At 37.2% G+C, this 23,624-nt stretch overlaps 1 protein-coding gene across 2 annotated transcripts in view; it reads right to left on the bottom strand.

Annotated features, from left to right (window-relative positions):
• Positions 1-1,763: 1,763 nt before the first annotated feature.
• The window catches only part of LOC144960325 (disintegrin and metalloproteinase domain-containing protein 10-like), a 34,731-nt gene continuing 12,870 nt past the window's right edge, over positions 1,764-23,624 (bottom strand). Inside the window, exons 5-18 of one of the 2 annotated variants that reach the window (XM_078893391.1) lie at positions 23,165-23,282; positions 20,775-21,026; positions 19,831-19,977; positions 18,040-18,232; positions 16,110-16,282; positions 13,317-13,515; positions 12,604-12,754; positions 10,295-10,484; positions 9,106-9,214; positions 7,907-8,062; positions 7,595-7,734; positions 6,195-6,480; positions 6,031-6,139; positions 1,764-2,321 (exon numbers count right to left, since the gene is read on the bottom strand). In XM_078893391.1, coding sequence (XP_078749517.1) covers positions 6,039-6,139; positions 6,195-6,480; positions 7,595-7,734; positions 7,907-8,062; positions 9,106-9,214; positions 10,295-10,484; positions 12,604-12,754; positions 13,317-13,515; positions 16,110-16,282; positions 18,040-18,232; positions 19,831-19,977; positions 20,775-21,026; positions 23,165-23,282 — 2,215 coding nt within the window. In that variant the 3' untranslated portion in view covers positions 1,764-2,321; positions 6,031-6,038. Of the gene's footprint in view, positions 2,322-6,030; positions 6,481-7,594; positions 7,735-7,906; positions 8,063-9,105; positions 9,215-10,294; positions 10,485-12,603; positions 12,755-13,316; positions 13,516-16,109; positions 16,283-18,039; positions 18,233-19,830; positions 19,978-20,774; positions 21,027-23,164; positions 23,283-23,624 lie in introns of both variants that reach the window. The other variant, XM_078893390.1, reaches the window with a different exon arrangement.

Genomic DNA, 23,624 nt, shown 5'->3' with positions numbered 1-23,624 from the left:
TTTACTTCAAATAAATATTAAAATGCTCCGGAGAGCACATTCTTTCAGAAAATGAAAAAAAAAAAAAAAAAAAATGCAAATCCAAAATTTTCACCTTCCAACTGACTACGTCATGCACTGACGCATTTACACAGCGGCCAACCTTTCAAATACAAAATAACATAAACAAAGGGGAGTAACACACAACAAAGTGTTGTTTTTTTAGTTGGTGTAGACACTTTAAACCAAAATCTACTTCCAATCTCGACTTACTTGAAAATGATATTAAAATACTATTCTGATATATTCATATTTACTGACTTTAAGGATGATTTTATAGGAAATTGTTCAACTGACGTGTTATAATACACAAACACTTTCAAGGAGATTGGAACCGGTGTTTTGACGTTAATGTGATACTAAGCTGCTAGAAGCCGTGGACAGTAAAAAGTAATTTTAAAAAAATGTATATAACAGCTTAAAACAAAAAAAAGGAATGAAATACCAAACACAAAATGTTTCATTTCAGGCTCATAACTCTTCTTCAGCCAACAACAACTATCTACTTTTTTAGTAATGTATTTATACTTTTATTGTATTTTGTTGTTGATTGAAAAAGGATTTTGAGCCCGAAACGGTATTTTGTTCTTTTTTTTTTTTGAAGAGTGTTAGGGGGCAGTGTGGATCAGCGGTATGGTCTTTGCTTCGTACCCGAAAGGTACCGAGTTCGATCACCCACCGCTGCACTGTGTGGCCTTGAGAAAGTCACCTCGCCCTAGCTCAATTTGCAGCGCTGCAGTGTGGCTGACGCCTGGTTTATTCCAATCTTCCATTGAGATAGACCCTAAAGACAAATTATTTTTTATATTCATTGATGTTTATCATTTTAACATCACACCTTTGTTTATGTTTGATTTCATATTGATGAGATTCATAGATTATTATGCAACAATTATGAATAGGGAGCTGCTGGTGGGGTTTTTTTTTTTCTTCTTCTAAAATCTTTCTGATAGGTGAGCTATAAACATATAGCAAAATCAATTTCGACTTCACCTGTAATAATGTAAATAAATATTAATGTATTAATTCATTTGTTTTGCAATCTTTTCAATTTTCAATTTATATTTATAGTGACAATTTTAACTATTTTACAGTGTTGGAATTATTCATATATAAAGCGCGGATCCGTCTGTAACACCACTCCTTGTTTATATTATATATTTACATCATATTTCCATTATCTATTTATCTTACTGTGTAAATTATAACACATCTGCACAAAACATTTCCGTTTTGGGATGCAATAAAGTATTATTATTATTAATATTGATTTTTATTATTACTATTACTATTAATATTGATGATGATTATTATTATTATTATTATTATTATCATTATTTAATTCCTAAATAGCGAACAATTGCTGCAAAATCGTGGTAAATCCTGACAAATGTCGGACATTTCACAAGTTTGTTAAATGGGAAAGGAACAAATTTCCTAAATCTGACTATCTTCACTGTGCCACTATGTGAATGTGGTCTTGTGGTAGGACACTCGCCTTCAGATCGGAAGGCCCTGGGTTCGAATCAAGCTCTGAGCTGCGCATAGTTTAGTCCTTGGAACAGGCTCTTTACTCACACTCTCTCATCGTACTCGGGGTGTATAATGTTAACAGCGTTGTCTGTGTCAAAATCTGTAAAACCGTCTCGTAGACATCATGTCTTGTCCTTCATGTAAAGTGTTGCTGTTGGCTAGGAACCCCTTGTAAAGCGCCTTGAGCACGTAAAGTGGATATTGCGCTATATAAAATCTCAAGTTTTTTGTGTATTTTTTTCTTTATTTCCATTCTAAATTTACTTTAAGTCACCTGCTTCATGGCTCCCATTTTATCACAAGCCAAATTGATACAAATCTGCTTGAAGCAGTTGTTAAAAAGTAAATTAGTATTGGAATAATTATGTGGCAATTAGTTACAAAAACCATTTTTCCACACAACCTCATATTATATATATATTAAAAAAAAAAATTACAATTAAAAATCACAACATTTTCAATTCCAATCCGCCTTTTTTCCCTCCTTTCTTCCCTTTCTCTGGTTTTCCCTGAAATTGAATCTGATCCCCCGCACCCACGCCCTTCATCCGGCCCCCGCCCCGTCCTCTTTTGGGACCACCCGGGGGGATGTTGGACAGATCGGGCGCCCCGACGGGTTCAATCATCGGTGCGGCGGGGGAGGACGACGAGGACGGAGCGTTGATGATTTCAACTGTTCGAGGGGACTGGCTCTGCTGCTGCTGGCTGCTACTGCTGTTGGAGACGGATGAATACGGGGGAGGGGGCTCCTGGGTGGATCGCAAGAAAGAAATTTAAAAAATTCATAATTTTAAAAAACAGTAAAAATTTTTCAATCAAGATTGGGTAAAAAAGTAATTAGAAAAGAACAAAACAAAACAAAAAAAAAAAACAATGTACAAATTTGTAGAATTAAACAAAATATTTTAACATTCCATCAAATTTACAGATAGATATAGATTCAGTAATGATGAAACGTAACTTTGCACTTTTGTATTCTGTCACCCTCTTTAAATACAAAATAATTCCATAACTGTTATATTTCAACTGAAAGAGGAATGGTAGAGTATTTGTAAAATCACAGATTTATTATCAGGCAAGACGCTATTGCTGTACAATAAATAACAATTTTAAAAAACAAAAAATCGCCACTTGGGTGTCCATCACAGAGCCTTTGTTATCAGTGTTCATCAGGTCTGCGACAGACATGCCCTAACCACTGCCATGGCTGCGTCTGTAATTGTAAATGTGTTGATGTTCATACCATGAACCAAACTGAGCATTGTTTATCTCCCATAAATTGCCTTTAATTTGGACAATTAAGATTATTATTATTATTATTATTATTATTATTATTATTATTATTATTATTATTATTATTATTATTATTATTATTATATTCTCCTTTTAATAAGACTTTCCAAAGACTCCACTTCAGCTCCCGCTCTCAGGTCCTCATTTGAGATTGTGTTTGGCCAGAATACATTGAAGATTCCTCACAAACATTTGTTTGGAATACAGTCCAGTCCAGATAATTCGAAATCTGATTAACCGAATTTCTTTTAAATCGAAGAAAATACGATGTAATGAATTATTTTCTTCTTTTTCTATATAAAATATTCATGGTTAATTCGAATTCGAACAGTCGTTATACTCTTTATTCGAAGTGCAAGTGCTTGCCCATCACTAAAAAAAAAAAACTCTGGAAGGTCATAACGAACTGCCTGTTCTCCGTATCCACCCTCCCACGCGTTTTAATGACTGAGCTGACTAATAATAATAATAACTAGACCCCTGAGGCATGTAATGGCGTGTTGTTCCCTCTCCGTTCCACCCGCCCTCTCTCTTCTTTCTCCAAATTGACCAGCTGTCTCGCGTCATCCCTTTCTCCTTCTCGCGCTCTCATCACTAAGACTAACTTGTGGTCTGCCGGCCGCTGGCTAACAAAAGGGGTTGGTTATAAATAGATCTAACACACAGTGATAACCACAACTTGTGGCACAAGCTGACCAATACACGACACGAACAATCATAGGCCACACCCCACTCCACGCGTTTCTCTTTCTCTTCTGTGCTGTCTTTCTTTATTGATCGATGGATCTAGATCTAGAAGAAGAGGGCCTACACAGCATGCAGTGTTAACTACTACTCTGTGCTCGTCAATCTAATCAGTGTACCGTAAGTGGAAATGGTAAGAGGGAAACCCCCTTTTGTCAGGGGAGGTAACTGAGTAATATAACCCTGATACCTGGAGTCAGGTTTAGTTATTTCCCATGTTTGGAGACAAATCGAATTCTGATAAATAGAAGTCATTTGCTTTTCCCACCCAATTCGAATTATCAGGACTGCACTGTACTTCAAGTTTCTGGATGATAATCTCTGTGATCTTCCAACATTCTGATCCATAGAGCAAAACGCTCAAGACATTAATTAATAAAATCTAGCATTGAAATCCAAATAAACAGAAGAAGATGGTGTTGGCTGGATCATATGGCCAGAATGAAAAAAGGATCACTTCCCAAGACAGCCCTGTCTGGACAGCAGATGGGAAGAGAAAGCGGGGAAGACCCAAAGAAACCTGGAGAAAGAATTAAAAGGAAGTAGGCCTGTCCTGGAATACAGCCACTGCAAAAGCAGCCGTTCGCAAAAAAATGGAGATGTCTGGTGGATGCCCTATGTGCCTCAAGGTCCGAAAAGTTTGTTTGTTTTTGTTTTTAAGGGTTTTACAGCACTTGCAACACATTAAAGTTATATCAGCGCCAGGAAAAAGGAAGACAATGGGATAGTAAAAAGTTCTAGAATTATAATTGAAGCACCAAAGAGAAGGAAGACAAGGGGGAATTTGTTCAAATAGGGAACAGATGTAGATTCAAAGCGCACACTATCAGTGTAGTTTGAGATCACCTAAAAGTCTCATCCAGACACAAGCAGAGATCCTCACTAAGAGGAACACATTCAAATGTTTACAAATCATATATAATATGTGAACAATACATAATAAAGTGCATTACAGAGAGATGATTTACAAGACAAAAAAAAAAATCATCTCCCAAAACTCTAACTGTACATTCAACTGTTTCCTCCAAGCCAGGGTATCTGGCCCGGGCTTGGACAAAACCAGGTAATCTCATCCCAAGACAAAGACAGAGAGCATGTTGGAAAACAGATATAAGGGAAAAAAGACACAGTAAGTACCTCCCTGCCCACTATGGGAGGTCAGGAACCCCACCCAGTGAAAATGGGACAGTAAAAAAGTTATTAAAATTAAAATACCCAAATACCCAAGAGTACAGTAGACACAGGGGAATAAGTTTAAATAGGGAACATATTATGCAGATTCCAAGAACACACTATCCATACCTGCCTACTTGAAAATTTCAAATTCAGTAAGAAATACAAAATTCATCAGTAATTAATGGTCAAATTTCAGTAACACTAAAGAGTTCCATAACTACTGGAAGTCTATCCAACCCGACTAGGCTCGGCTGGGCATTGCCAATGACCCCCCAGATAAAAATATGCTTTTTATTGATGACCTACTTTCGACACTGCACTATGTCAACCTATGAGGGTAAAGTTTCCGTGTCGAGTCGATGACGTCACTCGTCACCAGCCAACCAGGCATTGAGATTTTTTATTGTAGCATGCGGTAAATAATGTGTATATCGCAAGTGTGAAAGAAAGAGAGGAAGAGAGAGAGAGAGAGAGAGAGAGAGAGAGAGAGAGAGAGAGAGAGAGAGAGAGAGAGAGAGAGAGAGAGAGAGAGAGAGAGAGAGAGAGTGAGTGAATGAGAGAGAGAGAGAGAGAAAATAAGTAGGAGTGAAATATCTGTTCAATGTTACAGTTATCATTTAACGTTATAACAAGTGTAACTAAATGACAAATTGCCATATTTATGGACAATAAAGATCTATTATTATTATTATTTTAAAAAATTATTATTTTTTAATGTAACATTGCGACCATTTGTATCAGTAATATTTCATCTATTTCCGTAAGTCCGTAATTGTCCTTACACTTCACTTCCGTAACAATTACGGACGGACGGTGCGTAATAATAGGCAGGTATTTTTTTGTTTGTTGCTTTAGGTCTCTTCCAACACAATTGAGGTTATATGAGAGACCGCTATCTAACAAAAATAGTACAAATGTAAATCAAAATCATAACCTAAAGATATCATAAGCTAAATTATAAATAACCAAGAACAAACAGGCAGAAGATTTACAGAAAAAAAAAAATATCCCCTGTCAAAAATACAATCACAAACCAAAGAAGCAGGATAGGCTAGTAAAGAGAAGAAGAAACGACATCACTATCGGATCGTACACCCATGCGAACATCATAGGTATATGATTCAAGGGTGATGCTCCCATCCAACCACCCGCATAGGCCGGTATGACTATCAGTGTTCTTATTTTGAGATCACCCCCAGAGCCCCAAAGAGGATTAAGTAACCAAAGTAAGTAAGTAAGGCTTACCTGTTCTATTAAAACTGTACTCGCAGAGACTGGCTTGTTGTTACCGCTGCCACCACCTCTTCCACCTCCTCTCCTTCCATCACCACCACCACCATTACCACCACTACTACTACCACCACCATTACCACCACTACTACTACCACCACCATTACCACCACTACTACTACCACTACCACTTCCACCAGCGCTACTACTACAGCGACCCGTGACGGGGTCTATACTCCTCGGGCCAGCTCCCCGACTTCGATGTTGTTGCTGCCCCCCACCACCACCACCGCGTTGACCTTGGTTCTGCCGATGGCGTCGCTGTAGCGTCCGAGGCAATGTGAGTTGTCTGTGCTTAGGCTTTCTTGGGTTGGAGCTCGGGGTGTGTACGGCGCAGACTTTGATGAAAGCCCCCATCACAACAATCAAGGCGACTGCCATCAGCAAAACAGCCCACCAGTGGGACTGTAAAGGAAATTAAAAAATAGAAATTTTTTTCATTCATCCTTTTCAATAAAAAAAAAACAAAACAAAAAAAAATAAAACTAGAGCATTTTTTTAGCGCAATGTCCACTAAGCGTGCTCAAAGCGCTTTATTTAATATACGAAAACAGATAAAATGGACGTTTCGGATTTACCTTTTATAAACAAAATAGGATGAATAACACTACAGACGATTGGGATAATGTGGTAGTGGCCTTGTTAAGATGAATCTTTTTCAAGATTGTACACATTTTTGAAGAAGAAAAAAAAAGGTGGGGGGGGGGGAGTCCTTCAGAGCCATTAGCCACTACCACATTATCTCATTCGTCTGTAGTGTTTCATTCATTCATCTGTTTTGTTGATAAAGGGGAAACCCAAAACATCCGTTTTACATGTTTTCGTCTATTAAATTAAAACTTACATTCAATGTCAAATTGTTATTTATTACTTCGAGCGCCTCGAGCAGCACCATTTACATGACATGTTCAAAGTTCAAAAACGTTTATTTTAGGCAATTGCCAATGTAACTCATACAAGAATGTATTTTTTCAACAAATCAAATAAGTAAAATCAATAATAAAGCAAGGCAAACAACGAAAATAACAATGATAATAACGGTAATAATAATAATAACAATAATAATAATAATAATAATAATAATAATAATAATAATAACAATGACAATAATAATAATAATAATAATAATAATAATAATAATAAATAATAATAATAATAATAATAATAATAATAATAATAATAATAATAATGATAATAATAAAAATAATGATAATTATACTGGTGGTAATAATTATGTAAAATCATTTAAAGATTTAATTAATAGTTTAGTTATTTAATAGATTTTTAGACCTTGGTACAACTCAAATAATTCACGTTTTATGGATCAACATAAGATATGACATGACGACAATGATTTTTTACACTGTACAATGAGATTTGTTTACATAAGATTTATATAACCATGAAATATTCTTACATGACATAAAATCGTAGCCAAAAATTTGTAATTCTACAGATTTTTCATAGCACTAGGTAGGTCTTCTAATGAAAGAAATTGCGTAAGAATACCAGTACTCACCACAATCCACACTTGGATATTTTCAAGGGTTTCTGGATTAAAGATGAGATTTTTGAGTCTGGCCAGAGGCCCGTCGGCATCCACACCCCGACACTTGTGAAACACGTCGCAGTAACCCTTGAAATTGTCACATGGTGAACCTGTAAAAAAATATATAAGAGTGTTTTTAAAAAATGAAGGAAAAAAGCTCAAAAAAAAACAGAAAAATAAAAAAAAAATAAAAAGGAAAAGTTTTTTTAAAATGAAAAAAAAAATGGGGGAAAAAAAAAGAAGAAAAATATAAGATTAAAAAACACAAACACTAAGACTAACCGGCAGGAAGTTGAATTCCCTCTGCTTCCTGTGCCGATTTCTTGCCCGTTCGTTTCTGGGTCACGTTCAGCAGGAGGCGGAAAAAGGCTGCATTCTCCTTGAGTTTTATAGCCTTCTTGTCAAAAGAGCTCACACAGAGGCCCGTGGCAGGATTGGCTGTTGATGAGAGATGATAAACAAAATGGATAAAATGATTTTTAACTATTATTATTATCATAATCATCATCATTATTATTATTATTACTATTTTCATTATAATCCTAATCATTATTTATCATTATTATAACTATTATTAGTATTATTATTATTATTATTATTATTATTATTATCATTATTGTCCTTATTGTTATTATTATTATTATTATTATTATTATTATTATTATTATTATTATTATTATTATCATTATTATTATTATATCATCATCGTCATCATAATTAATATTATTATCATTATTATTATTGTTGTTGTAGCTGTTATAATTGGTTATGGGTCATTAATCTATCAGACAGTCTATTGTAATAACTAGTCTTTCACGACTTATATCAACAAGAGACATATCACAGAGTGTCACTTCAGACCGTCTATTGTAATAACTAGTTGTGCTGCTATGTGGTCTAGTGGTATGACACTCACCTTCAGATCAGAAAAGTCATGGGTTCGAGTCCCTAGCAGCACATAGTTGAGTCCTTGGAAAAGGCTCTTTACTCACATTCTCCACTGTGCTCAGGTGTAAAATAGGTACGGAGCCATAAACAGCATTGTCTCTCTACGAAAAATTGTAAAATCATGTCCCGTCCTATATGTTTAGTGTTGCTGTTGGCTAGAGACCCCTTGTAAAGCACTTTGAGCTTGTTAAGAAGATATTCATGGGTGCCAGCAACTGGACCTCAAAAAGCCTGCAAGTCTACTTATGACCAGGCATATAATCTGAAAAAGCCTGCAAGATTCACGGAATTCACCTCGTCATTTGAAGTCTTGTTCTCAAGACTTGTTCTCAGCATCTAGTCTTCATAATAGTAGTCCACAATTGTTGTATGTTTAATCCAAAGGTTGTAATCAATCAAATCCAAATCGCAAAAAGCAGGCAACGTTATTTTCAGTAATCCAATCGGCCGGCAGGCCGGCTGTAGCCGGCACTCTTGCACCCCTGGATATTGTATAAGTTTTTTTTGGTTTCTTTTTTTAGTTCATGACTTACTACAAGAGACGTAGCACAGAGCCTCACTACTGGGACCATCCGAGCCTTCCTTGGACGTCAGGAAACATTCCTCCCATCCGATCCGTCCACACACAGAATTCACACATTCCTAGAGAGATGGATAGATGGAGATAAAATAAAATACATCAAATCCAATCATCTGTATATGTAACACAATGCATAGTCACCTGGAACAACTATAAAAGACACTTCTGTGTCACTCGACCTTATGTGCAACTGAAGCACGAAGAGGATAAGTTGTTTGTTTTTAAGGGTTTTACAGTCATATCAATGCCAGTAAAAAGGAGGAAAATAGGATAGTAAATAGTTCTAGAATTACAATTTTAAAGCACCAAAGAAAAGGGATGACAAAGGGGAATTTGTTCAAATAGGAAACAGATGTAGATTCCAAGAGCACACATCAAATTACTTAGTTTGAGATCACCTAAAAGTCTCACCCTGAAACAAGCACAGGTCCCAACTAAGAGGGATACACTCAAATGTTTACAAATCATATATTATAATATGTAAACAAAACAATGCAGTGCATAACAGAGAGATGATTTACAAGGGAAAAAAAATATCATCTCCCAAAACTCTATACATTTGACTGTTCCCCTTCCAGCTAAGGTATCGTCAAACGTGTTAAGGTTTGCAAAACAAAGTCATTTAGGCATATTAGATCACCCATCAAACATCTGGTGTCAACAGGCTTGGGACCCCTTGTAAAGCGCTTCATGTACATTAAGTAGAAGATATTGCGCTAAAGAAACGCTTTGGTTGTCCATCAGGGTTGTCAATTCAGGAAGCAAAAAATTGACTTATTGGAAAATATACTGAGGGTTTATAACATACTGAATTCGGTAATTAATATACGGAAAATGATCCTCTAAATATTCCATTATATTCCTTTTTACTGGCGTTGAAATAAAAATAAACATTACAAATTGAGCTTTTATATAGGGCAATATCCACTCAACATGCTCAAAGCGCTTTTCAAGTGGTCCCTGTTTAACAGCAACATTTAACATTTAGGACAAGACATGATGCCTGTAAGGCGATATTATAATTTTTTTTTTGACAGAGACAATGCTGTGGCCAGGTACTCATTTTACACCTGAGTACGGTGAGAGAATGTCTTGGGTCTTTCTTTTTGTTTTTTTAAAAAAACATTTGTTCTTCGACTCACCCCTTTGTAACACATCTGTGCGTCGTCATTACAGGAAGTACCATTGGGCTGAAATTGAGGGGCCGGGCATTCGGCCGATTTCCCCTTACAGTAGGCCGATTCCCTGCACTCGTCGGCGGGCAGACACTGGACGTGTGCCTTCTGTTTGACGAATCGACAATCTGGACTACAGCATGGGCCGGCAGTGGGGCTGTGGGAATAAAGAAACGGATGCTCAATTTGTTTTTATGGAATTTACGTCACTTGTGACAAATTTCATCAACAGTAAAAATGAAAGAAATGGGATATTAAAATTGTTTAAAAAGATTGTTTTTTTTTGTTTTTAAGGGTTTAATGGCGCTTGCAACACATTGAGGTCATATCAGCGCCAGTAAAAAGGAAGAAAATGAGATATTCTAGATTTACAATCAAAGCACCCAAAACTAATTAAGACAAAGGGGAATGGTACAAATAGGGAACAGATGTAGATTCCAAGAGCACACTACCAGTCTACTTAGTTTGAGATCACCTAAAAGTCTCACCCAGACACCAGCACAAGATCCCACTAAGAGGAATACACTCAAATGTTTACAAATCATATGTTCAAAATAAAAAAATAACTACACAACAGAGAACTAGTTTACAAGGAAAAAAATATCATCTCCCAAAACTAGAACAATACATTCGATTGTTTCCCTCCCAGCCAAGGACTCCGGCCAGAGTCAGGACAAAACTTTATAATCTGATTCCAAGACAAAGACAGAAAGCAATTGGAAAACAGATACAGGGGGGATAGAAGACACAGCAAGTACCTCCCTGGCCGCTATGGGAGTCGGGAACCACACCTAGAACAAAAAAGTAAGTTGGAAAACAGATATATGTGTATAGAAGACATAGTAGGTGACCTCCCAGCCCACTATGGGAGGGATGTTGATATTAACAGGATATCAAAAAAAAAAAAAAAAGGAAAAAAAGAAAAAAAAAAGAAGAAAATACTTGGGAAGATATAGAGAGTAATATCAACATGAGCTCAAAGCGCTTTACAAGGGGTCCCAAGCTCACAGCGGCATGTAAAATGACCCCCCCCCCCCGTTAGGCAATATTACAATTTTTTAAAGGATAAAGACAACACTGTTAACAGCTAGGTTCTCGTTTTACACCTGAGTTTGTGAGTAGAGCACCTCTTGCAAGGACTCAACTACGCACCGCTATCTATGTATAATAATATTTGGTCATTTTTCAATCAAAACAAATCTATCTATATATCACTCCATCAGTAGAAACGTATGTCAGAAGTTGCTACAATACTGATTATTATTTTTCCAACTATAAAACTAGTCCAAAATCCCCCCCAAAAAAACAAAATAATGCCCTTCCGCACCGCACTGTTAGATGTTGACACCTGGGCATTCCATGAAAGAATATTAGATAACCCATCAAACAAACATCTGATGTCAACAGGAATCACCAATGTTGTCCAAAGTGAGCAAATGGAGGATTAATAATCTTTCCCAAGGAAGAAAAAAGTTTCCGAGGAAGGGTTCAAACCCAGGACCTAGTAGGGTCACAAGGCAATGCCTCAACCACTTGGCCACTAGTAAGCTTCTGGATAAACTCAAAGCAGTCCATACCTGCAATCCTTCCCTGGTCTCAGCGTACAATGGGTTTGTGTCCTGTTCTGAGCAGCACATAATTGAGTCCTTGGATGAGGCTCTTTACTCACATTCTCTTACCATATTCAGGTGTAAAATGAATACCTGGACATTAACCTTATTATCCTGTCATCTGCATTTTTTGCGGCCGCAAATATCAAGGCGATCCGCAAATTTTGGCAAATTTCCCAAAATTGGCAAATCGTGTGAAAAAAATAGAAGCGAAAACAAAATAACGAAAAAAAGTGCGAAACTTGAGAAATGTTGCAGCTTTGCCTGGGCCAAAACCAAGGGAAGCTACTCTCTACGGATAATGATCCTTTAAAATCTTTGTAACAACGCTAGCCTCCTTAAATGTAATAAATTGTCTTATATATATTTTTTTTTCTGTATCGCATGTTAATTTTTACTGAAACTCTTTGCTCTCCTCGGCAAATTTTTTGGGAAAATTTTGGTCTTTTTGGCAAATTTCTTGGCAAATTTTGGGGGTTTTTTTGGGGCAAATTTTGGCAAATTTTAGGTCCCAATTTGGCAAAAAATGCAGATGACAGATCATCTATGTCGCAAAAAATTGTAATATTGCCTAATAGGTGTCACGTATCGTCATATGTGTCAAGGGCAGCGTTGCCAGTTTGGCATTTTTAGTGCCAAATTGTCCAAACTCAAAGCAGTCCATACCTGCAATCCTTGCCTGGTCTGAGCGTGCACTGAGGTCCATCGTCGGAGTCCCTCCCATAACAACAGGAATCCTCACAGTCCAACGAGTAGCCGCAATCGCATTCCTCGTTTTCTTCTTTGATTCCATTACCGCAGAAGGCCGTTTTGGACGCTGGTAGACACCAAGTAAATAAATAGAGGAATGAAGTGAATGAATAAATAAACAAACAGATGAATAAATTTAAAATAAATGAATACATTTTTTAAAATGAGCAGATGAATAAATTAAAAAAAAAATAAATAAATTGATGAATAAATTCAAAATAAATAAAGAGATTAAAAAATGAATTGATATAAATAGATGAATAAATTTAAAATAAATAAACAGATTAAAAAATGAATTGATATAAATAGATGAATAAATCTAAAATAAATAAATAGATTAAAAATGAATTGATGAATAAATAGATGAATAAATTTAAAATAAATAAACAGATTAAAAAATGAATTGATGAATAAATAGATGAATAAATTCATAGACAAATAAATAGATGAAAACATAGACTGATGAATTAACACATTAACTCTTTTCAATAAATTATTAATTAATTAGTCTCCAGCTTCAAACCATCTCCCCCCCCCCCCCCCCCCCCCCCCCCCCCCCCCACCTCCCCGTTCCCTGCTCTCCCTTCCTTGTCAAAAACAAACAAAATCGTTTATACTCAATCACTCACGTTTAAAACAGTTGCGTTTTCCGTTGAGACGGTTGACCACCACCTGGAGCAGACGGGTAATGTTGTCCTTGGAGCAGACACTGAAGTCGTCGTTGTTCGGTCGGTCCCCCATGGTGGCGCTGGCAAACATAATAAAATTCCCGTCCTGTGCATTCGCCTCGCTGCTTCCAAACGGAGCACACTGGGACCCTTGGTTGTGCTGTGAGAAACATTTTGTTAAAACATCAAATATTCAAAACCATGTGCAGCTACGTGATCTTGTGGATCGGAAGGTCCTGGGTTTGAGCCTCGCTCAGTGCATAGTTTAGTCCTTGGAAAAGACTCTTTACTCACATTCTCTCACCGTACTCAGGTTACAGCGCTGTCTCGGTCCAAAAAAAATTGTAATATCGCCAAACAGGCTTTGAGCATGGAAAGTGGATATTGCATTATATAAAAGCTCAATTTTTGTTTGTGTTTTTATGTTTTTAAGGGTTTTACGGTGCTTGCAATACATTAAGGTCATATCAGCGCCAGTAAAAAGGAAGAAAATGGGATAGTAAAAAGTTCTAGAATTACAATAAAGCATCAAAGAAAAGGGAAGACAAAGGGGAATTGGTTCAAATTGGAAACAGGTGTAGTTCCAAAGCACTCTATCAAAGTACTTAGTTTGAGATCAGTAAAAGTCTCATCCAGACACAAGCACAGGTCCCTGCTAAGAGGAACACACTCAAATGTTTTACAAATCATAATATATAATATAAAGAAATCATAATACAGTGAATAACAGAGAGATGATATGCAATGAAAAAAATATCATCTCCCAAAACTAACTATACATTCGACTGTTTCCCTCTCAGCCAGGGAATCTTGTACCCGAAAGGCACAGAGTTCGATCACCCGCTGTTGCGTTGTGTGGCCTTGAGCAAGTCACCACCTCGCCCAAGCTCAATTTGTGGTTGTGCACTGCGGCTGATGCCTGGTTTATGCCAGTCTTCCCATGGACTATGGGATGAACAAAGGGAATCTTTACCCAATCACTGCTGGGTGGACAGGGGGGAGGCGGGGGGGGGGAAATCAGAAAAAATCTCGACTTTACTCAGAATCATACTCTGCTTCTTTGTATGAAAAACAAGCGCTCTATCAACTGAGCTACCGAGACACTCACATTCTCTCACCATACCCAGGTGTAAATGAGTACCTGACCATTAACAGCGTTGCCTCTGTCGGAAATAATGTAATAGTGCCTAAGAGGCGCAATGTCTCGTTCTACATGTGATGTGTTGCTGTTGGTCAGGGAGCCCTGTAAAGCACTTTGAGCACGTTTAGTGGACATTGCGATGTAAAAATGCTCTATTTTACAAAAAAAGATTTTTATGAAGCTGCTCAAATTTGTCTTAAGTGGACTGAAAATGAATGAAATGGATCAGCAGAGACCTATAAATCTAACACATCACGAAAAAAAAAAAAATACAGGAAAAAAACCCTGTTGCGCTTTTAAATACCGCGATATAGGCACCTCTAGATGTTCATAATCACTATCATCATCATTTTTTGAGCTTTTTATTGAGATTTTATATAGCGCAATATCCACTTAACGTGCTCAAAGCGCTTTACAAGGGGTTCCTGGTCAACAGCAACACTTAACATGTAGGACGAGACATGACGCCTGTTAGGCAATATTACAATTTTTCGGACAAAGACAACGCTGTAAACGGCCAGGTACTCATTTTACACCTGAGTACGGTGAGAGAATGTGAGTAAAGAGTCTTTTCCAAGGACTCAACTATGCGTCGAGCGAGGCTCGAACCCAGGACCTTTCGATCCGAAAGCGAGCGTCATACCACTAGACCACATAGCCGCACATTTTACACCTGAGTATGGTGAGAGAATGTGAGTAAAGAGCCTTTTCCAAGGACTCAACTATGCGCCGAGCACGAGGCTCGAACCCAGGACCTTTCGATCCGAAAGCGAGTGTCATATCTCGATGGGTGAAGATGTAGGCCAGACAGATCATCAGGAGTGTAACCAAAACTGTAAATGGCTTCAACAGCCGATGCCTTTCCATCATTACGGGAGAGGACTACAGAGAAACAGCAAAACGTCCCAAATTCGACCTGGTAGCTACAGTGATGAGACGCAGGCTCCGCTTTGCAGGGCATATCTTACGCATGGACACAGACCGCCTCCTGCGTCGAACTTTTATTGTCTTCTTGAAGAGCTCGACAACTAGACCAGCAGGCACTCTACTACATGGGCTGGATAATATGCTTATTGACGAAATTGTGACTCTAGCCAGGAACAGACGTGCTTGATCCCAATATGTGAATTCCCTGTCACCGTGACACTTTTATGCTGATGTAGCATAGCACCTTATATTGTTTTTTATTGTTTTGTTTTTAGGTGTTTAACGGCGCCTCTGACACTATTTAGATCATTTTAGCGCCGTTTCTGTCTTTTATCAATTTTTATCGGCCTTGAGGGGCCATAGCTGCTCAATCGTGTACTGTTGTAATAAAATTTTTATAAAATCATAATAATTACATGTTTGTTTTAAAAATATTTATTTACAATTTCTGCAGGAGTTCACATTCCTGCAGATACTTTAAAATTGTAAGCGGATCAACCGACTGGAACAGAGACTTCAAGTCCCTGTTTTCATCGTGTTGTGACCTTATTTGTTCTAACTCTGTACAATCAATTAAAATATGTTGAACTGTGAGGTCACAGTTACATAGCACCTTATAGCTGCGGTACTAATCAATGTACAACGCAACTCATACAAACACCAACAACATCATCATCAAAACTTACAGGAGATCCAAAATTGTGGCCCACTTCATGAGTGAAGGTGAGCTGGGAGACCCTGGCAGGGACCGCCTTCCCATAATTCACCGTGGTGACGATTCCGGTATTCAGACTCTTGGGCACCGTCTCCTCCTTCTCGAGGTAGCTTTTGTATTTCTCACAGATTCCACCGGAGGCCACTGGAAATAATAAATAAAATGGTCACAGACGAATAGATCAATGAATGGAAGTGTGAATAAATAAATAAATAAATAAATAGAAAAAGAAAAATATGAAAAAATAAATTGAGAGATTGATCGATAGATAGATAGATAGATAGATAGATAGATAGATAGATATATATTTAAAAAAAAAAAAGACCTTTATATAGCGCAATATCCACTAAATGTGCTCAAAGCGCTTTACAAGGGGTCCCTGGTCAACAGCAACATTTAACATGTAGGACAGGACATAACCCCTGTTAGGCGATATTACAATTTTTTGGACAAAGACAACGCTGTTACCGGCCAGGTACTCATTTTACACCTGAGTACGGTGAGAGATATTGAGTAAAGAGCCTTTTCCAAGGACTCAACTATGCACCGAGCGCGAGGCTCAAACCCATGACCTTTCGATCTGAAAGCGAGTCTCATACCACTAGACCACATAGCCGCACACTATCATCATCATCAGGGGTGTAACAGATAAATAGATCAATGAATGGAATTGTGAATAAATAAATAAATAAATAAATAGAAAAAATAAATTGAGAGATTGATAGATAGATAGATAGGTAGATAAATAGATAGGTGCTACATAGATAGATAGATAGATAGATAGATAGATAGATAGATAGATAGATAGATAGATAGATAGATAGACAGATAGATAGATAGGTTGGTAGATAGGTAGGTAGGCAGATATATGGATAGATAGATAGGTAGGCAGATAGATAGATAGATAGATGGATAGATAGATAGATAGGGAGGTAGATGTATAGATACATAGATATATAGGTAGATATATAGCTCGATAGACAGATACAAGAGTATTCCACTTAAAACATTGAAAAGACTGAAATTGACGCAATCATCATCAAGTACCAAAATACTAACAACAATAATAGTAATAATTATAATTATTACTATTTTTATTATTATTAATATTATTATCATCATTTATTATTATTATTATTATTATTATTATTATTATTATTGTTATTTTTACCATTATTATTATCATTGATACAATGATGATCATTATTTTTATCATTATTATTATTATCATCGTCATCCTTACTATTATTATTTTTATCAGTGACAGGGTCTTTTTCCCAGTGGTCTTCACACTTATAATACAGATGAAATCTGTAGAAGTTTCAAGTGTTGTATATTGTTTTTGTTTGTTTGTTTTTAATGGTTTTACGGCGCTTGCAACACATTTAGGCTATATCAGCGCCAGTGAAAAGGAAGAAAATGGGATAGTAGAAAGTTCCAGAATTACAATTAAAGCACCCACGAGAAAGGAAGACAAAGGGGAACTGGGAACAAATAGGGATCAGATGTAGAATCCAAGAGCATACCATCAATGTACTTAGTCTGGGATCACATATAAGTCTCACCTAGACACAAGCACAAGATCCAACAAAGAGAAATACACTCAAATGCTTACATTTCATTATACATTAAAAATAACAAATATAATAATATATAACAGAGAGATGATTTACAAGGAAAAAAATATCATCTCCCAAAACAATGCATTTGACTGTTTCCCTCTCAGTAAGGCCAACATGCCGGGGCCAGGACAAAACCAAGTAATCTCATTCCAAGACAAAGACAGAAAGCATGTTGGAAAACAGATATAAGGGGATAGAAGACACACTATGTACCCCCCTTCCCACTATGGGAGGTCAGGAACCCCACCCAGAAGTGTTGTATAAGTCTGCATACTATACCTTCCCTAGCCCCCACCCAGGCTAACCCCAGGGTGCCTCTGGTGAAATCTCGATGGGTGAAGATGTAGGCCAGACAGAACTCGTCGTGTTTGTCCATGGAGTTGAGATTCAGGAAGTTGCTGACGTCGATGTTGGGATTGCAGTAGCTGGACTCGTCGTCGTAGCCGCACTTTTGGTTCTCAGGGGTCATTATCTGGTAGCAAAAGAATTTAATTAATTAATTGAGCTTTATATAGCGCAATATCCAATAAATGTGCTCAAAGCACTTTACAAGGGGTCCCTGGTCAACAGCAACATTTAACATGCAGGACGGGACATGACGCCTGTTAGGCAACATTACAATTTTTCGGACAAAGACAACGCTGTTTAACAGCCAGGTACTCATTTTACACCTGAGTACGGTGAGAGAATGTGAGTAAAGAGTCTTTTCCAAGGACTCAACAATGCGCAGAGCGCGAGGCTCTAACCCAGGACCTTCCAATCCGAAAGCGAGTGTCATACCACTAGACCACATAGCCGCACAAGAAATGAATGAATGAATATGGCAGCGCTGTCTCTATGGACACTTACCGTGAATGTGTGTGTTACTTTGAGTGTTTTGTTTGTTTTTGTTTTTAAACGTTTTACTGCGCTTGCAACACATTTAGGTCATATCCGCGCCAGTAAAAAAGAAGAAAATTGGACAGTGAAAAGATTCTAGATGTACAATAAAAAGGACTTGAGGAAAAAAGTAAGACAAAGGGGAATTGGTTCAAACAGGGAATAGGTGTAGATTCCAAGAGCACGTTATCAATGTACTTAGTTTGAAATCACCTAAATGTCTCACCCACACACCAGTACAAGATCCCACTAAGAGGAATACACTCAAATGCTTACATTATTCATTCAAAAATAACAAACATAACAGAGAGATGATTTACAAGGAAAAAAATATCATCTCCCAAAACAATAACTATGCCAAGCACTTATGCCAGGGCCAGGGCAAAACCAAGTATCTCATTCCAAGACAAAGACAGAAAGCAGATTGGAAAACAGATATAAGATACAGTAAGTACCTCCCTGTCCTTACTTCGAGTGTGTCAGTCTGTTATATATAGAATATATTAAAAGAATACAAGGTAAGTTTATCAATTATAATAACAGGGAAGAAAAGGGATGTCAAAAAACCCCAAAACGGTTCCTATCTCATTGGAAGTGTAAAACTACTCTTCTGGAGGACTGGATGCATACATTATGCAAATGATCGCCTTGGTTCAGAGTTATGGCATTTTATTTTCTAAATACACGCAGGTCGTCAATAAAGACCGTAATTCTTAGAATCTGCCTGTGCATCCTACTACTAAAATAGTTATGCCACCTTTATGTAACTTATTCATTATTTGATTCCTCGAGGGACTGGTTACATAAAGTAGAAGGTATGACGTCACAACTTTCCTTCCCAGTAATAAAACTAATCATCTATCCTTTAAACAGATTTTTCACCTTCTGACTAATTATGTCATGCACTGACACAAATGCCTGTCATCGATCTGGAATTTAGTAATGTGTTCATGTCTTTATTGTTTTTCGTTGTTGGCTGAAAAAGGGTTTTGAGCCCAAAACTATATTGTGTTTGGTATTTTATTCTTCTTTTTTTTTTACGAAGCTGTTAAATTCATTTTTGTTTATATCTTCAAATTTTGTGACTTGTAAATCGAGTCTGAATAAGAAACGTGATGTCTGCATCGTGATGAATGTAACGATTTTCCTACGATTGTTAAGCTGGAAATTCTTGCACCCGTTGATACTCACGCTAGTTCTCTGCACAACGAAATTGACGCCGCTGAACCTCAAATCCCCGCTGTAGGTGGTGAACGTTGTTCTGTGGAAAATGTTCTTGAGGGCACTGACGTGGCTGGCAAAGAAAGCCAGAATTTCCTCTTTCGATCTCTCGTCCGTCTGGACAAAGAGAAAAAAATAATTTTAAAAAATTGAGCTTTATATAGCACAATATCCACTAAATGTGCTCAAAGCGCTTTTATACAAGGGGTCCCTGGTCAACAGCAACATTTAACACGTAGGACAGGACATGATGCCGATATGACAATTTTTCGGACAAAGACAACGCTGTTAACGACCAGGTACTCATTTTACACCTGAGTACGGTGAGAGAATGTGAGTAAAGAGCCTTTTCCAAGGACTCAACTATGCGCCAAGCGCGAGGCTCGAACCCAGGACCTTCCGATCCGAAAGCAAGGGTCATACCACTAGACCACATAGCCGCACTATTTTATCTTTAATTTAGAAGTTTCGAATTTGATAACAAAAATATTCATTAATTTATAACAGAAAAACACTTCCAATTTCTACACAAAACAGTACATTCCAACAAAACAGCAGTAACTCAACCACAGTATTTCACAAAACAACACTATACATCCACAAGAAATTCTCAAAGCAGTAAGTTCACAACCCCAACACACTGAACCAGCAAATTATATAAAAAACAGTTTCGTCCCAAGAACCATCAAGGAATGGAAGACCCTCCCACCAAAAATGCTAGATATTACCAACAACAACAAATTTGCTCAACTAATAAACATTTAGCATTCAACTCAATAACACAATAATGGAGAAAGTCACCACATAATGGTATAAAATCTGCAGTGATGGGCAATCCATATGCCTTTTGCAGATAAACACGTTGAACTTGAACTTAAGGAACAACAAGTAGAGATTCCACGACAAAGACCTACCAGTTTGGTTTTAAACTTTTCGTGTTTGATAAAATTCCACATCATGGGGTCCGAACGCAGGTACAGGAAGCATGTGTTGTTCTGGCCAAGAGTAGCTCTCTTCTTCCTCCCTTTAGAAGCTGTACCGTCACCACCTCCACCACCACCACCTTCAATATTTGGCATATTTCCATCAACCCCCTGGACGTTGGCAGATGCTGTATATTTGCTCTTGGCTGGTTCTCCTCCATCATGGTGAAAGCCTCTGAATGACTAGAAATTTTTAAAAAAAAATTAATTAAATAATTGAGCCTTTATATAGCGCAATATCCACTAAATATGCTCAAAGCGCTTTACAATATTATCCCAATAGCTCAGTTGGTAGAGTACTTGCTTCACACCCAATGGGACTGAGATTGATCCCGGATGCAGTTGAGATTATTTTCTGACCCTCCCCTCTGTCCACCCAGCAGTGGATGGGTAGCTGAGCCTGTTGGATTTGGCAGAAAGTAATTGTGATAAACCAGCATCCTTTCCAAAGGATAGCAAGCAATTGATATTGTCCATTTCACACTACAGAAACCGGGATAAATTCTGATCCGGCTCTGTGGGCCGAATGGCTCTGAAGGGCTACTTTATAAAATTTATTTTGGCACCACTTATGTGCCATAGCCTTTAGCACCTTATGAATTCAGATACCGAAATCAAGAACGGTCTAATCTGGAAAACAGAATAGTAGCAACTTAAAAAAACCCACTCAAATATGTATCCTGGAGTGAGAACAGCCGACTGATGACACGCTAAATAGGCCTTGAATCGGCTGCAAGCCAATCTCTCTACTCCATTCATTACATATCGATGGCCCGTTGATAAAACCTCTGTAGTATAGCATTGAAAAGTCCTAATTCAGAAGTTTGATCAACAGGCCATCGATATATATATATATATACATATACAGTAAAATTACTTTAAACCGAAAGAAGCTAAACTGAAAAATACCTTAAACCGCAAAGAATTTAATAAATTGTACTAGTTTCTTCATTATCTTTGTACTAATTCTTACGATGAACCGAAATACTTTTAAGCAGGACTTTCTTTAAACCGAAACAACTTGAGAGCACCTTCCCTTTTTCTCTCTCTATTTTTCTTCAAAAATTCGGGAAGGTGGCCACACGCAATAATGCCCGGCGATATTAAACAAAGAGCGTAATAAAAGATGAGGGTGATGGGGGGGGGGGGGGGGGGGGGGGGGTAGGCAAAAACTTCAATCACTGCACTTGGGTTTGGCCAACACCACAATTGCACAGACTGGAAAAGGAAGACAGCGGGTGACTGGCAGGCGAAAAATGAGGAAAGAGGGGGAGTTGGGGTGTAAAATCACGCAAGCGAGATGTTCTCGCTCGTGTGTTGATGCTTTGGAACTGACAAATTTTCAACACGAGAATAAGGAGGGAGGGGGGGGGGGGGTGGTAGACAACTTACCATTGACATGCCACTTCATTTCCACTTTGTTTAAATGTTGTGTGTGGGGGGGGGGGGGGTGAGGTTCTATGTAACTAGGCCTTTGAACCTAATGGCTTCTCAACAAAAGAGGGGTGTGTAGTAGACAGCTGCATTGACGTCGATGAAAAAAAAGTTGATCAAGACAGAGATATGTAAAATACACGGCATCCCGGACTCAACTCTTTGAATAATTTTGAATTGAAAACGAAAACCCCCAAAAATACTTTTTAAACACACCAAAAAAAAAATTAAAAATTTAATGGTTACGAAGACGGCATTTATTCAACAACTCCATTTAACGGGAAACCTATGATACGATTAAATGAGCAAATTCCTTAAACTTAAATAGTTACTACCCTTGAAGAACATTGCAAAATGGGAACTTGCTTTAAACCAAAATGTCTTTAAACCGAAATGGTTTAGAAGGTCCCCAAAATTTCGGTTTAAAGTAATTCTACTGTATATATATATATCTATATATATATAGATACATATATATATTGTATAATATTTTTTCTTTTACTTTTCAGAAGAATGAAAAAGTTGGCGAATCGGCTGGTGACCAATATCAGTGAGTCCCAGTCATAGTTCAGTCTGTAGAACACTCGCTTCCCGCGCAAAGGGAATGAGATCGATTCCAGATAAAGTCGACATTTTTTTAATGATCCCCCTGTCAATTCAGCAGTCATTGGGCAGCTGGGTCAGCTAGATCTGGCAGAAAGTACTTTGTGATGGACTAGTCCCCTATCCAAAGGTAGCAAGAAAATGCTATTATCCATATCTCACTTTAGAAACCGGCTCCATGGGCCGAATGGCTTTGAAGGACTAGTTGCTACCATAGTAGGACGATCTACAAGTCCGAGAAAAAAACCAATACAAAACCAGAAAAGAGAATATATAAGTCTAACCCTTTTTTCTCTTCCTTTCTGCTGAATGGCGTCCACGGATGACATGGACATCTTAGTCATCCAGTCCTTCACCCTATCCATTCCACACGACCCTAAATCATCCGCCTCTCTCTTGTGTCTGAAGGATGTCAAATAATAATAATAATAATAATAATAATAATAATAATATAATAATAATAATAATAATGAGGATAATATAATAATGAGGATAATAATAATAATAATAATAATAATAATAATAATAATAATAATAATAATAATAACAATAATAATAATATAATAAATAATAATAATAATAATAATAATTAATAATAATAACAATAATAATAACAATAATAATAATAATAATAATAATAATAATAATAATAATAATAATAATAATAATAATAATAATAATATTAATAATAATAACAATAATAATAATAATAATAATAATAATAATAATAATAATAATAATAAT

This window comes from Berghia stephanieae, chromosome 15, assembly GCF_034508935.2.
Source record: "Berghia stephanieae isolate SIO BIC M18660-M18661 chromosome 15, UCSD_Bste_1.3, whole genome shotgun sequence".
In the NCBI taxonomy this organism is placed as follows: domain Eukaryota; kingdom Metazoa; phylum Mollusca; class Gastropoda; order Nudibranchia; family Aeolidiidae; genus Berghia; species Berghia stephanieae.
The sequence above is the reverse complement of the archived record's forward strand: the minus strand, read 5'-3'. Positions and strand labels throughout refer to the sequence as shown.